The sequence below is a fragment of the Podarcis gaigeae genome (assembly GCF_964106915.1).
Source record: "Podarcis gaigeae genome assembly, chromosome: 11".
Classification (NCBI taxonomy): Eukaryota; Metazoa; Chordata; class Lepidosauria; order Squamata; family Lacertidae; genus Podarcis; species Podarcis gaigeae.
Genome location: NC_139687.1, coordinates 52,555,249 through 52,570,073, shown reverse-complemented (window position 1 = coordinate 52,570,073; position 14,825 = coordinate 52,555,249). Strand labels below are relative to the sequence as shown.

Here is a 14,825-nt window from a genome sequence, read left to right as displayed (position 1 = left end):
CAGGACTTGCTGATCAGAAGGTCGGCGGTTCGAATCCCCACGACGGGGTGAGCTCCCATTGCTCGGTCCCTGCTCCTGCCAACCTAGCAGTTCAAAAGCATGTCAAAGTGCAAGTAGATAAATAGGTGCCGCTCTGGCAGGAAGGTAAACAGCGTTTCCATGCGCTGCTCTGGTTCACCAGAAGTGGCTTAGTCATGCTGGCCACATGACCCAGCAGCTGTACGCAGGCTCCCTCAGCCAATAAAGCAAGATGAGCACCACAACCCCAGAGTTGGCCACAATTGGACCTAATGGTCAGGGGTACCTTTACCTTTACCTTTAATTCTGAAATACAAGTGCTATTGCATTTTGTCATATGAAAAGGTAACAATATCTCAATAGATAAAAATTTTGAGAGTGTTTTCTCCTATGAGGTCCTGTCCAGCAGCTCAGGACATCACTGTAGCCCCTGCTCCATGCCCCACTGGTGGGCATGAAGGATGGTGTCTTTTCAAACCAGGGATGCCAATAGGATTTCCTGGATCTAGTAAGCTGTACAGTGGTACCTTCCTGAATGGCTAGGCTCCCGACAGAGGTGAAGCTACAGTAGCTGTTCCAGCACCCAGAGTGGTGCACATGCACCCACGGGCGGAGCTAGTCACCCACGGCGAGTGGCAAGCATCCCGGGGGGGGTAGTGTGGCAATGTCACCCCCCTCAGGGATGGCACCCGGGGTGGACCGCACCCACCGCATCCTCCTTCCTCCGCCAGTGGCTCCTGAACACTGCAAACCAGAAGTAAGTCTTCTGGTTTGTGAATGTTCTTCGGAAGCTGAACATCCGGCGCAGCTTCCGATTGAGTGCAGGAAGCCTCACCTTGGTTTTTGGATGGTTTTGGGAGTCGAACAGACTCCTGGAATGGATTAAGTTCAAGAACCAAGGTACCACTACATATGAATTGCGGGGCTAGCATCCTTCCGATCACTGCAGATGGTGACAGCAGTCACGAAATTAAAAGATGCCATGGACCAGAGCACGCCAGGTACTCCTGGGAGCTGTGGTCCAGCAAAATCTGCAAGGCACACATTGGCTACATCTGATTTTAGATTCAAAGGTCAGTATCAATATCAACACCTTAAAATGGGCCAAGAAACAGATAGGCATGGTGCCAATGCAGCTGCCACAGCATAGATGCAACATAATTCAGCTGGCATTTCCAGACCCACCCAGGTCAATGTGAAATCACCAAGCATTCCAGGTGCTCTGTAACCCCACCCCTTGGGATTTTTATTTTATTTTTACTTTTTGGCGTTCCCAAGCTACAAGCAAAAATGGGAGGCTGATCAAGTGCCTGGAGAGTTCACCTGTATGTAGCTGAAGGGGAATAGTACCTGTCCTGGAACGTCAAAAGTTATGCAAGCTTAATGTAAATAAATTGCTGGGTAAGGGAGAAAGATGGGGAGTAACCTACAACAATAATTTGGAATACATGGCAGCACCAGATCATTTTAATCAGGGAGTAATTACTAGAAGCTAATAAGGATGTAATTGGTTTCTGAGCTGCAAGCAGACGCTGTTCAACAAACTGCACAGAATGAGTTTATAGAATTCTGGACTGGACTCCTTCAAAGTACAGGTTGAGGATCATGTTTTTCAGTGAAAGCCCATAAAAGGCAATGCCCTGCACATTTCATTTTTAAAAAGTATTAAATTCTGGTTGTTGTAAGATGAAAATAAGGGGCCTGCTGTATCAAGCCAAAAGTCTTTGGATAAATCTCAAAGGCAGCCCTAAAGAAAGTACAATATAGTAATCTATTCTTGGTATTATCAAGGTATTGATAGCTGTGGCCAGACCTAACTTGTCTAGGATAGACTGAAGTTGGCAGAACAGTCAAAGTTGGTTGAAGATGCTTCAAGCCACAAATGACATTTGAACACCTGTCTATAATGTTGGCTCTAAAAGGGCCCTGTCCACTCCCCCAAAAGTTGTGGACTTAATCTTTTAGGCTTTAACAAATTGGCAGATAACACTGCGGACTGCAAAAAGGTAGGGCGAACCGGTTCCCCATTTTCATAAAAAGCTAGTGCATCAAAGATGTTCCTACCTTGGTGTGTTATTTGAACACATGCAGTGATTTATTGTTATTGTTTGCATTGTATTCAAGCTGGTGCATTCAAAAAACATGACTCTCTACCATGACCTACAATCCAAAGTAGTACAGTTCAGAATTATGCTGTATCAGTGTGCCAGCTGCATCTGGAAAAATGGGTTGGTGTTAGTCTGAGTCAAGTAGTAGAAGATAGCATTGTCTTTTTGTTAGAACAGCTTTTGCTACTTCTTCCTGATTTGAATTTGGAAAATGCTAGCAACATCCCCTCTCTCTTTCACACACACACACAACTTCTAGAATCATAGAATCGTAGAGTTGGAAGAGACCACAAGGGCCATCGAGTCCAACCCCCTGCCAAGCAGGAAACTTTATCATGTATAATAAGCCATTGTTGTAAAATGTTCTTTCAGAAAACAACAATCTGTAGGTGTAATCTGTTTATCTGTGCTATAATTGCTTTGTAAAGCCATGCCTTTTATAATTGCACAAAATGAAATTGAATCTTCACTCACTTGTGCCAGCATAAATCTGTTGGGCTACCACAGAGCTTGTTGCGATAGAGGATTCTGGCATGACATGGATGCAAACTTATTTATCCATTTGTCAGGTGGAAGGCTGGGAAGAAGGAGGGGGCAGGAGAGAGACAGCTGCCACTTTTTTCTAATGATGGTCTTGTTCTCTCTCTCTCTCTCTCTCTCTCTCTCTCTCTCTCTCTCTCTCTCTCCCCCACCCCACCCCCTGCCCACCAGTCCTCAACTCACAAATAGTGTTTAATCTTCTTGTTTAATCCTCAACAGCATTTATGTTCCACCGTTTCAAAGGCCGCAAATGTGAAAATTCTTTATCTGCTTTGCTTTTGTGCCACTGCCTTTCAAAAAGAGGTTACCTATCGGATAGCTATGGGCAATTTGTGTTTGAATCCAGCAGCAGGGAGAAACTTCAAGTCTTCATTTTCCTTTGAAAGCACAGGTGGCAAGGAGGACAGAGAAAGCCAAACAGCCAGTAATTTATTCACAGGCTAGTGGTTGGTAGCTGGCCTGCGGTTTTCTATTCCCAGTACAAAAAGTGCCCATTCACTTTTGCAAAGGAGCATCTCAAACATATATATGGGGTTGAGGGGAAAGCAATGAAGCACAATTAAATCCATGGAGATTATAAATAATAGGCTTCACATTCACAATACTTACTTTATTATAACAGCAATCTAATCAGAACAAAATAAGATCAGGTCATGATATAAATTGAATGCCGGATAAAAATTCTTGCCTGTGAATTGCAGTAGCAGGCTAACATCCTATCAATGTCGGGCAGCTATGAACCTGGGGCCAGAATGTCAACCATGCCAGCTCCAGCTCTTCTTACCCAACAGTTTTACTACTGAATAAGGCCTTCCTGTTGTGGTGTTTATTTTGCCCTTACTATGTTGCTGTTATATTTTACTTAGATGCTTTTGTATCTTTTGTAAATTGATTTTTAATATAAGTTTGGAGACGCCTAGGGAAGGACTCATTTGAGAAATGTGGTTACTGTGTAGAAATACAAAGGAACACGTTGATAACTCTCACAATCTCTGCAGTCTTCTGAGCGTATTCTGCTTGCCATCAGAGATGTATTATTGCATACTTTAATGATACTTTTGTTTTTATTATTACAGTCACCTCAAAAAAAAGCTTTTAGAGAAACAAATTACCAGTTTGAATTGGCGCTGATCATTGTGACTGTAAAATTTAGTTATAATAATGATTGCAGTAGATTTATGATTCTGACCTTGAGATCCTCGAGTGATGTATTCAAAATAAACTCCCTTTACCCTCATGCTTATTCAAGGAACAAAATGATCAAGATGGATTCCCCTCTCCCCAGCCCTTCTTTCCCATCTGCTCTCTATGGTGTGCATTAAATATGTTATTCTCTAATTTTTCAGACCACTATAGGCAAATCAGGGGAAAAAAAGAAATGAACTATGATAAATTCTTTTTCTTCTTTAAAACAAAATTAATTTCACATTTTAATTCTACCTTCCTGCAGCTCGCATGGATTTGACAGCAGTGGGCATCTTCCAATTACTCACTGCCATTAAATCCTGCCTCGCTCTTAATTTGGAGGCTGTGCTGAACTTTAAATAAGCGCTAATTGATCAGTTTTTATTATGAATAGCATCAACTTGATTTGTAATTTAATTCATCATGTGCCTTCTTTCCTTTGAGCAGCTGATTTTGACATGATTGAGCAGTTTTGCTTTTATTTTCTCCTAGCCAGCAATGAGGCTCCAATATTACAATGGAGTCTTTGCCAAACATCATGTTTCCCACCTCTCAGAAAGAGTCTCCCTTGCCCAGACAGCCATGATAATAATCACCACCCCATTCCTTTGAATTAATTCTGGGCCCAAACATCCCTCGTGAGTCTTCTATGGGAATCCACAGCACTAAGACTATTTTGTCCCTTTTTTTATTTCCAGCTGTGGTGAGTGCCATCCCAGTGCCAACGCTAGAAAGTGCTCAGTACCCAGGAATCCTGCCATCCCCCACATGTGGATACCCACACCCTCAGTTCACACTCCGACCTGTACCATTCCCAACGCTCTCGGTTGACCGGACATTTGGAACAGGAAGAAGTAAGTAAAGTGTTTTCTCTTTCCCCCCTCATCTTCAGGACACTGAAATACATAAGACACAAAATGGATGCTACAAGTGTTATCCCACCAGTAACAATGCATTTTTAAAGCAAAATGACCCATAGAGCCAGATAAATTGGGTTGACAGGTGGAAGTAATGGAATAATCCAATTCATTGTTTCATGAAAGCACATCTAAAAGCTTAGGTAACAGTAAAGGGACCCCTGACCATTAGGTCCAGTTGCGGACGACTCTGGAGTTGCGGCACTCATTTTGCTTTATTGGCTGAGGGAGCCAGCGTACAGCTTCTAGGTCATGTGGCCAGCATGACTAAGCAGCTTCTGGCAAACCAGAGCAGCGCACGGAAACGCCGTTTACCTTCCCGCTGCAGCGCTACCTATTTATCTACTTGCACTTTGATGTGCTTTCGAACTGCTAGGTTGGCAGGAGCAGGGACCGAGCAACGGGAGCTCACCCTGTCGCGGGGATTCGAACCGCCGACCTTCTGATCGGCAAGCCCTAGGCTCTGTGGTTTAACGCACAGCGCCACCCATGCCCCAAGCTCCACCTGCCTCCCATCTAAAAGCTTATTTTCCCCCATTTACGCTTGGACCTAGAGGTCCTGTTGGTGTGTTCACGCCACAACAACCTCATTGCTGACTCGCCCCCTACCCTCCTGGTACACTAAAGCAATGGTGCTGATGGGAAGTTAGGGAAGCATTGCACCCTGCCAACCAGTGCTGCTGACCCCTATAAATGTCATGTTTTCTTTCTGTCCTGACCTGCATTTGCCACCTGCTTATTTCCCTTTGCCTTGCTCCCCTTCTGCCTTTTTCCTTTACCTTGCTTGCACACGAGTTTAGTCTGACACCTCAGCCATCCTCCTGCTGGCTCAAACAATGGGGGCATGGCAGCAAAAGCTGATGGGGAGAGAGTTTTCTCAAAGCACCAAGGGTTCTCCCATTCTCCTTCTGTCTCTAGCAAAGCTTCTGCCTGCTGGGATAGGAACCGTGCAACTTAAGTATCCTTATACATCCCTGATTGATCGTGATCTTTACCTTGTTTGCCTTCACAACTACCCAAGGAAGGCCACCCACCCCCTCCCATTTAGCAGACCGGGAACTAAAGCTGAAAAAGGGAGTGCCTACTCTCAAGATTGCATTCTTTTTCCCATTGTTGCCGCTGGTATGCCTAGTATCCGCACTCCTCTGGCTGTCAAAGCAAGAGGCATTCATAGGCAACCAGATGAAAACATGACACTCTGTACACATTGCCACTGACATGAGACACCAGCCAAGTAGTTGTTTTTCTTTGCAGTATCCTCATGCCTAGTTAGCTCTACAGTAGTACCTCAGGTTAAGAACTTAATTCGTTCTGGAGGTCCGTTCTTAACCTGAAACTGTTCTTAACCTGAGGTACCACTTTAGCTAATGGGGCCTCCTGCTGCCACCGCACCGCCGCCACGCGATTTCCGTTATCATCTTGAGGTAAAGTTCTTAACCCGAGGTACTATTTCTGGGTTAGTGGAGTCTGTAGCCTGAAGCGTCTGTAACCTGAGGTACCACTGTACTTTTCGGAAGGGCCCACACAGAATTTGAATGCGACACCTGAACTTTTCACAGCCATCTCTTGCCAATAGCAGCAAAATGGGAAACGTCAGCTATCTCAACGAAAGAGTTGTTCTGTAAATAAAGGATATAGTAACTTTAAACGAGGGATAGCAAACTTAATGCCTTCCAGGTGTTAGTTGACTACAACTCCTATGACCATTTGCTGTGCTGGCAGGGGCTGGTTGCAAATGTAGGTGTCAGGACTGGTTCAGCTGCAGTTCAGCACAGAAACTCAAAGATGAGCAGTAAGGCTGATTTTTCATTCAGAAAGGCAAAGCCCAACAGAGAACACCATGGGCAGAACTAGCCTGATGAAGCAGTTGCCAGAACTGAGGATCTGAGCCTCCTCCTTCTCAGCTGCCTCATTCTCACAATTGCTTGCTCAGCCGCCAACTCATCTGCCCCCTTCTTCCTCTGACATGTCTTCTGTATCCCACCACCATTCGGCTTCCCACTCTGATGCTGTCTTGGGAAGTTCTTCAGCTGTAGCCTCCTACCATTCCTCCTTGTCTAGCCAGTCCCTGACAGTTGGTTACCTCGACACTATACATCTCAATCACTCTTACACAGCCATGGCTTCCTCCAACAAATCCTGGGACTAGTAGTTTCTTAAGGGTGTTGGGAATTGTAGCTCTTTGAGGGGACTGGGGATCTCATAACAGTACTGAGCTGAATGTTCCCATGGTTTTACCCGGTGTAGGATAACTTCATGAGTTCATAAATGAGATAGAGTAAGAAGTCGGATATGTGCACCAGGAGTATTTAACTTGAGCCATGAGATCCATGCTCAAATGTAGACAAGTACAAACTGTGCACTGCAGTAACTCATTTCAGAGTCACAGTCCCTACATTATTACATGACTGCACATACTATTGATTGGAGAGAGGCACCCTTCAAATTCATCATATGCAATGGCACTATGGACGGTGCAGCCATTCATCCTGCCAAATGGGCCGTGATTGAATCCCTCTTTTCTGTTCTTGAAACCCATTTCTAATGAACTAGAAAGAAGCCAATGCTAAAAAAAACCAGCCTTAGCAAAAAAAAAAGAAAAGAAGAAAAAGCCAATATTCACCCTCAGCCATCTGCTGAAAGAGAAACTGAAGAAAATGAAGGGGAAAGGCAGACTTCAGTCATGCCTGCCTCCATTGGATGATAAACCTGTCTGCCATTTTGTCTGCTGTCAAAGCGGGTGGTAGCAATTGACCAGAATAATGAGTTTGCACTGGCTTCTTTCTTCTTTTTCTTTCTGCCAGAAAATAAAGGTGCATATCTTGTCAGAGTGATCTCAACCCATGGCGCTGTTTCAGTTTCAGTGTGTGTGTGTGTGTGTGTGTGTGTGATGGAAACACCTAAGCTGCATATTCTAGGCTACCGACCCTGGATTTTGTTCTGGACTACAACTCCCATCTTCCTTGACCATTGGCCTTTCTGGTGGGAGCCCAACAACGTCTGGAGGGCCACAGGTCCCCCCGTTAATGCTCCAACCTCAAACCATAAGTACTTTATTGCACCCTGTGTATGATAGCATTGAATTAGAGTACTGAAGCTGGTCCAGGCCCATGGAAAACTGTTCCAGGCATGATGAGCACCTTGTCTAGATCAGGGTCCATGAAATCAGTGGTATGACCTTGATGCTAGGGCATCCACCACAGCAAGCATGTAGTGGACTACATGGTCTCAAAAGGAAATGCCCCCAGTGGGCCACTAGTGAATGTGTCCTTGCTACATGCAATCAGAAACATAAAAGAAACTGTGGTTTCGGTTAGAAATGTGCAGAAGGGGACCAGGGTTGTTAGCTCTCTCTCCCCCAACCTGCTGAACTTCATGCAGAGCAGAGTACAGTGGTATCTTGGGTTACAAACACCTCTGGTTGCAAACACTTCGGGTTACAGACTCTGCTAACCCGGAAGTAGTACCTCAGGTTGAGAACTTTGCCCCAGGATGAGAAGGGAAATTGCTCGCCAGTGGCATGGTGGCAGCAGGAGGCCCCATTAGCTAAAGTGGTACCTCGGGTTAAGAACAGTTTCAGGTTAAGTACAGACCTCCGGAACGAATTAAGTTCATAACCAGAGGTACCACTGTACCTCAATGGAGGGCAGGGAGTGTTTTGAACAGCCAGGGGGAGCCAGGCACCATCTTATCAGATTAGAACAGACCCACCCACCCACACTAACAAAACCCATGTTTGCTATCTCAGCATTCCTGCAAAGATAGTTAGTCTCACACATGAGTACACTACACCTAATCTTTAAAGGCTTGCCTGGCAGGTGGGATGCGAGAACTTGTTGGGATGTCTTTGTTGGTCTTGTCCAATTCTGAAAATTTTGCCCCACTCCTGAACTCCTGAAACGTGATTTCTGAGTCCTGTGTCTGGTGCTGAGCATGTACGATTACTTACCTGACTAAAGATCTGTCATTCTTTTATGAGTAAAAGCCGCTGCTTGAGTGTTGTGGGTTGGGAGCCAGGGCACATGTAGGCTGTATCCCAGACCCTTACAATCTACTCTTCTTATGTTAGGTCTTTTATGTAATTTGTGGTTTGTGTTTTTTTGTAGTTTGCACAGAGGGTTGTTTGTGCCGCCACCAAAAGCTTTATTAACGTTTCTCTATCTTCAGATAGAGCTACGTCCTTTATATAGCCGAGCAATGTGACTAATGGATCTAATGGCAGTTTATATCTCATTACTGTATTAATTTCATTTCATCTGCTTGTCCACAGCCGTGTCTTTTAACCATTTTGTAATATTGTAGCCATGCAGAGACAGTTTGTGGAATGAAGAGCAAAGAGTATTTAAGGCAAAAGGCAAATTTTTAACAACTTCAAGCCAGTTTGGCTTACAGGCTTTTGTGGATAATAACAGTATTTATATAGTGTCTGCTTGTGTGTGTGTGTGTTTTAGTGCTTAATGCACATACATTAACTCAGTAATAACTCTGTTGTAAGGGGGAAATTGGTATTATTATCCCCTATGGCAGGGTGGGGGGAGTCTGAGTCTAAGAATCAGCAGCTTGCCTTGCAACAGAAATCTAGGCATGTCTACTCAAAAGTAAACCCTATTGGGTCAAATGAGACTTAATCCCCAGTAAGTGTGGAAAGGGTTGCTGCCTTAATTTACATGTGGCTGAAGAGAGATTTCTGCAAGAGACCCTTCTGGCTCACACCTCACAAGCTTAACCCAGTTCATCCAGACCAGCTTCCAGAGACGTCTTGGCAAGGATGGTGCCAGGCCAAATTACATCCCAGGCAAGCTCCCTTCAGCACTGCTCCCTTTATTTGTTCGACTTCTGAACACCCTTTTCTTGCAATTGTGCGACTTTGCATTTCACAATTGCACTGTACAGTTTGCATGTGTGGTTTATCCCTTGTCATATAAGATGAGAATTCTACACACATGGATCCAATCACAGTGACTGCCTTTTGAATGGGCACCAGTGTTGTAAGTTTCTGCTTTTTTCATTTGTTTTGTTTGTTTTAATTAATGCAAGGTTGCCTTCACACACCAGTGCTTACAGCTTTCCAAGATGAACGAGTAGTTGACTGGGCACCTTTAACCAGTGCCCCATCCCCGGCCATGACCAAGGCCCTCCCACCTAGCCCCCCAGGCAGTTTCCTGTCAGCTGCCCCTAAATTGGATCCTGTTTCTTAGCATATCTAGTTACCCTTTCTACTTCCTTGTTTGCATTCCATATTCTGCACCTCTCTCAAATTCTCAGATCCACCAGCATTTTCCTAGATGAACCCATTTGTAAAAATTTGCAAGTCAGGCCAGCTTCCCCTAAATCCTGATAGAACAAACCCACTGTTCTCTTTTGTAGCAGCTAGGGTGGGTGGAGGAGTCTTACTTCATCAAACCTTCATATGGCAAATCCAGATGTCTCTCTGCATGTGTGTCAGTGCATGACACTTGGGTTTCCTTCCAATGTCAACTTTCATTTTGAATTTTTAGCTCCTGCGGCTTTAGAAAGGCTTTCAAGAACGACAGTGCATGTCGAACGGTCCATCAGGCTGATTGCCAACCTGCGTAATGAAGCCCTTGGTATCAGCCCAAGGAGCGTTAAATATCACCAAAGGATAGCAGCTCCCAAAAGGGGTGGAGGGAGTCAATGGAGCTTAGTAAGACATCTCTGTTCATTCTTATCTATGCTCAACCATCCACCACCTTCTGTTATGAATCTAGTTCCCACGGAGCTGTCTGGTTTTACCATGGTGTAACTTTTAACTCCAATACCTCCAATACTTTGGCTACCTCATGAGAAGAGAAGACTCCCTGGAAAACACCCTGATGTTGGGAAAGATGGAGGGCACAAGGAGAAGGGAATGACAGAGGACGAGATGGTTGGATAGTGTTCTCGAAGCTACCAGCATGAGTTTGACCAAACTGCGGGAGGCAGTGGAAGACAGTAGTGCCTGGTGTGCTCTGGTCCATGGGGTCACGAAGAGTCGAACATGACTAAACAACAAACTTTTAACAGCCTGCATGACATGTTGGTTGGAATCCTGGACTAGGGCCACATGCACACCACATGTTTAAACCACTAGGATACCAACCATGGCTTCTCCCAGAGAACCCTAGGAACTGGAGTTTATTAAAGGTGGCAAGAGTTGTTAGGAGACCCTATTCCCCTCACAGAGCTACAGTTGTCAGAGTCATCAAACCCTCTTTCCAGGGCATACTGGGAACTGTGGCTCTGTGAGGGAAACAGGGACTCTCCTAACAACTCTCAGCACCTATAATGCAGAGCGACTAGGTGCCTATGGGTGAAGACGTCCAAAGCTTGAATAATATGACATTTGGGAAATGTTTCAGCAAATGAGGACAAAGCAGTACCAGAATGGATGCAAAGAATGGTTAGGTTCAATAGCTGCTGTCTTGGTGGTGCTCCAGTTAGGTATTTCATGGCAACCCTAGATGGGGAGACAGCTGGACAAAATATATAGTCGAGGTAGGTATTTGAAGATGGTTATTGTATCTCCTCTCCGTCTCCTGGGAGAGCCAGTGTGGTGTTGTGGTTAAGAGCAGTAGACTCGTAATCTGGTGAACCGGGTTCGCCTCTCCGCTCCTCCACATGCAGCTGCTGGGTGCCCTTGGGCTAGTCACACTTCTCTGAAGTCTCTCAGCCCCACTCACCTCACAGAGTGTTTGTTGTGGGGGAGGAAGGGAAAGGAGAATGTTAGCCATTTTGAGACTCCTTCGGGTGGTGATAAAGCGGGATATCAAATCTAAACTCTCCTCCTCCTCCTTCTCAGACTAAACATACCCAGCTCCTTCAACCGTTCCTCATAAGGCCTGGTTTCCAGACCCTTGATCATCATAGCCAGATAAGCTCAGGGGTTGTACGCCTTCTTTGTCCCATGGGCTTTCTGGACTTTTTCTAGATTTACACAGAACCTTAAAAAATACGCATTTGTGTTCATTTGCTTAGATCTATCTGAGCTGGAACTATTGTCTGAGACTCTGACAAACAAAAAAAGAAGATTTAAACTGAAAATGCACTGTGTGTGTGTGTGTGTGCGCGCGCGCACACACACGCAGAACCCTTTTTTACATCCCAAGCTAATCTGTATTGCATTTCAGCCTTACAAGCCAAGCAAATTTGTATTTTGAACGAGATAATTATGAGCTCTGGCAACATCAATACCAATTGTTTATTGCTGAAGGACTGCAGTGACCAAGAGAAGCAGCAGAAGGAAATGAGCACAAACTCGCTTGTTCTCTAGTCATTAGGAGAAACTGGGGGAACTTAACTATACACAGGAAAGCTTTTTGCAAATGGCACTGACCTCTGCTTTCCCTTGTAGCTTTCAGCTAGTCTCCAGTGTCTGCAGTTCATTATGACAAAATTCTCCCCGGTATTTCCCAGGAATTGGATAATCTGATTCTGGGAAAACATAGTAATGATGCATTTCAGTCCAGCATTTCCTACTTAGTTAGTATCTCATTTGGTGCCTATAGAGAAATATATGCACACCCCAAGGCATTCTTCATTATAATGTGCCTGGAGAGTTCACCTGGCTATGCTCTTTTTTAGTTTTCTGCTGCTGGTCCTTCTGGGCCACATCAGCTTTTGCAAGCAATGGCACTAGAGTGCAACGGTCTGCTCTCATCATGCAGAGAGGCTGTTACCTCCAGCAAAAAACAATGAAATGCTTGGGTCTTGGGGGCTCTTGATGAATGTTGCATGACTGACTGCTAAGCCCTAGGTGTTCCCACTGGCATAGATATTAAGAGGCTTTTGTACCTGCAGTGGATTAAACCACTGTGTTTTAGATTAAGACATGCCTTTCATTTGCAGGGCTTTGTGCAGCCCAGGCCCCTGAGATCAGAGCATACAAGCACAGAATGAGGGATCTGGTTTGGAATTCAACATCCTGACAATCACATCTTTCTTTAAAGAAGCACTAACACACACAGGTTTGGCCTCCAACAGTATAATAATAATTTTCTGCCATTTATGGTCAAAAGAGACCTGAGGTGGGAAATTCATGATCAGACATCCCAATGTCTTTTTCTTTCATTAAAACAAAAAAAATTCCTTCCATTAGCACCTTAAAGACCAACTAAGTTAGTTCTTGGTATGAGCTTTCGTGTGCATACACACTTCTTCAGATATCTGAAGAAGTGTGCATGCACACGAAATCTCATACCAAGAACTAACTTAGTTGGTCTTTAAGGTGCTACTGGAAGGAATTTTTTTTGTTTTGACTATGGCAGACCAACACGGCTACCTATCTTTCATTAAAAATAGCCAAGATGGAGGTCCAGTTTGGGCTGAGAATATGGTACTGAAGGACAAAGGTTGTTATCCCTTTATTCCACTCCATTTCCAAAGCTTAAATTGCTTTATTTAAGTTGCTGTTATCTACAGTGGGGCGTAGTAAAGGTAAAGAGACCCCTGAACATTAGGTCCAGTCACAGCTTCCGGGTCATGTGGCCAGCATGACTATGCCGCTTCTGCCGAACCAGAGCAGCACACGGAAACACCGTTTACCTTCCCGCCAGAGCGGTACCTATTTATCTACTTGCACTTTGACATGCTTTCGAACTGCTAGGTTGGCAGGAGCAGGGACCGAGCAATGGGAGCTCACCCCGTCGCGGGGATTCAAACCACCGACCTTCTGATCGGCAAGTCCTAGGCTCTGTGGTTTAACCCACAGCGCCACCCACGTCCCCACAGTGGGGCGTAGGGAGGATCAAATATCCATGTTGCACCTGACATTCCCCTCTATAGCCAGTAACAACTAGGGGAGAGGCTAATTCAGTTGGAGAAATAGGACATAGGGAAGTGGTTAACAAAGCCTTCCGTGGTGTCACGGCCATGATCCAAATGGAAACTTCCTCACAGCTAGAGATTTCAGGAGGAATCATGCTCCATTTATTAGAGGTGATAATGGGATGGTGGAGAAGACTCGGTTCAAACCAAGAGAAGTGCAAGATTCACAAAGGCCTTTGCTACTCCAGGGATGTTTTATGGGAACCACAACTGCCAAGCCCCATTGCCAAGATGTATATGAAACATGTGACTTCTCTAGTATGGATCGGTTCCTCTCTGCCATCTTTCCTCATATGTGAAAGGTTTAGCCTCCCATGATGCAGAAATGTTCAAGATACGTAAAGCCTCCATGAAGTCTACATCTCCTCAGCCAAAATTGGGGTCTTCTCTCTAGCACAGGCATGTCCAAACTTGGCCCTCCAGCTGTTTTGGGACTACAATTCCTATCATCCCTGACCACTGGTCCTCTTAGCTAGGGATGGTAGGAGTTGTAGTACCAAAACAGCTGGAGGGCCAAGTTTGGCCATGCCTGCTCTAGCAGATGCCTCTAGTATTACATATATCAGGAATTGGGGGACTTACGGCATTCCAGATGTTGTTGAACTCCAGCTCCCATCAGCCCCATCCAGTATGGACCATGATCGGGGATGCTGAGAGTTGGAGTCCAACAACATCTGGAGAGCAGCAGGTTCTCCATCCCTGATGTACATGGAGGCAGATGTTGGGAGTAGCCAGACTGATGAAAGTACAGGTTTCACAGAGAGGTCAAATACCTGACACACAACTGGAGATATATTTTCAGCTGCATGTCAAGATCTAGAGACATCGACCACCTTCTCAAACCCCATTGTTTTAGTGTTTCCTTCATTCATTCAGATTTTATCTTAAATGTTTTATGAAATGGGCCAAAAGCAGTTAGCCCACTTCTGACTTATTTTGTTAATACTGTGACATTTTTATGACATTCTGTTTTGTGTCTTTGTGTTGTCTGTAATAAAAGGTGTGGCATTTATGAATAGCCCTCGTAGTGGGTGTTTTTTTACCAATTTGATGTGATTACTCATTATCAGGCCCTCAACTTCCCACAGTGCTGGTACTTCAGGTGCAGTCCCTTTGCGTTTAACTTTATGCTCTTTGGGAAAATGAAACACTCGTTGATGTGAATAAACGCATGGGAGCAATAATTTAACATCCTTGCCAGACTTGTAACCAAGCAACAAATGGACATGAAAAT

General features: G+C 44.8%; 1 protein-coding gene across 3 annotated transcripts in view; it reads left to right on the top strand.

The window, feature by feature from the left end:
- Window positions 1–14,825, top strand: part of DCC (DCC netrin 1 receptor) — a 947,660-nt gene that overhangs the window by 911,876 nt on the left and 20,959 nt on the right. For all 3 annotated transcript variants that reach the window (XM_083702567.1, XM_083702566.1, XM_083702568.1), the window contains exon 26: window positions 4,550–4,705. In XM_083702567.1, the coding sequence (XP_083558693.1) occupies window positions 4,550–4,705 (156 nt within the window). The remainder of the gene's footprint in view (window positions 1–4,549; window positions 4,706–14,825) is intronic.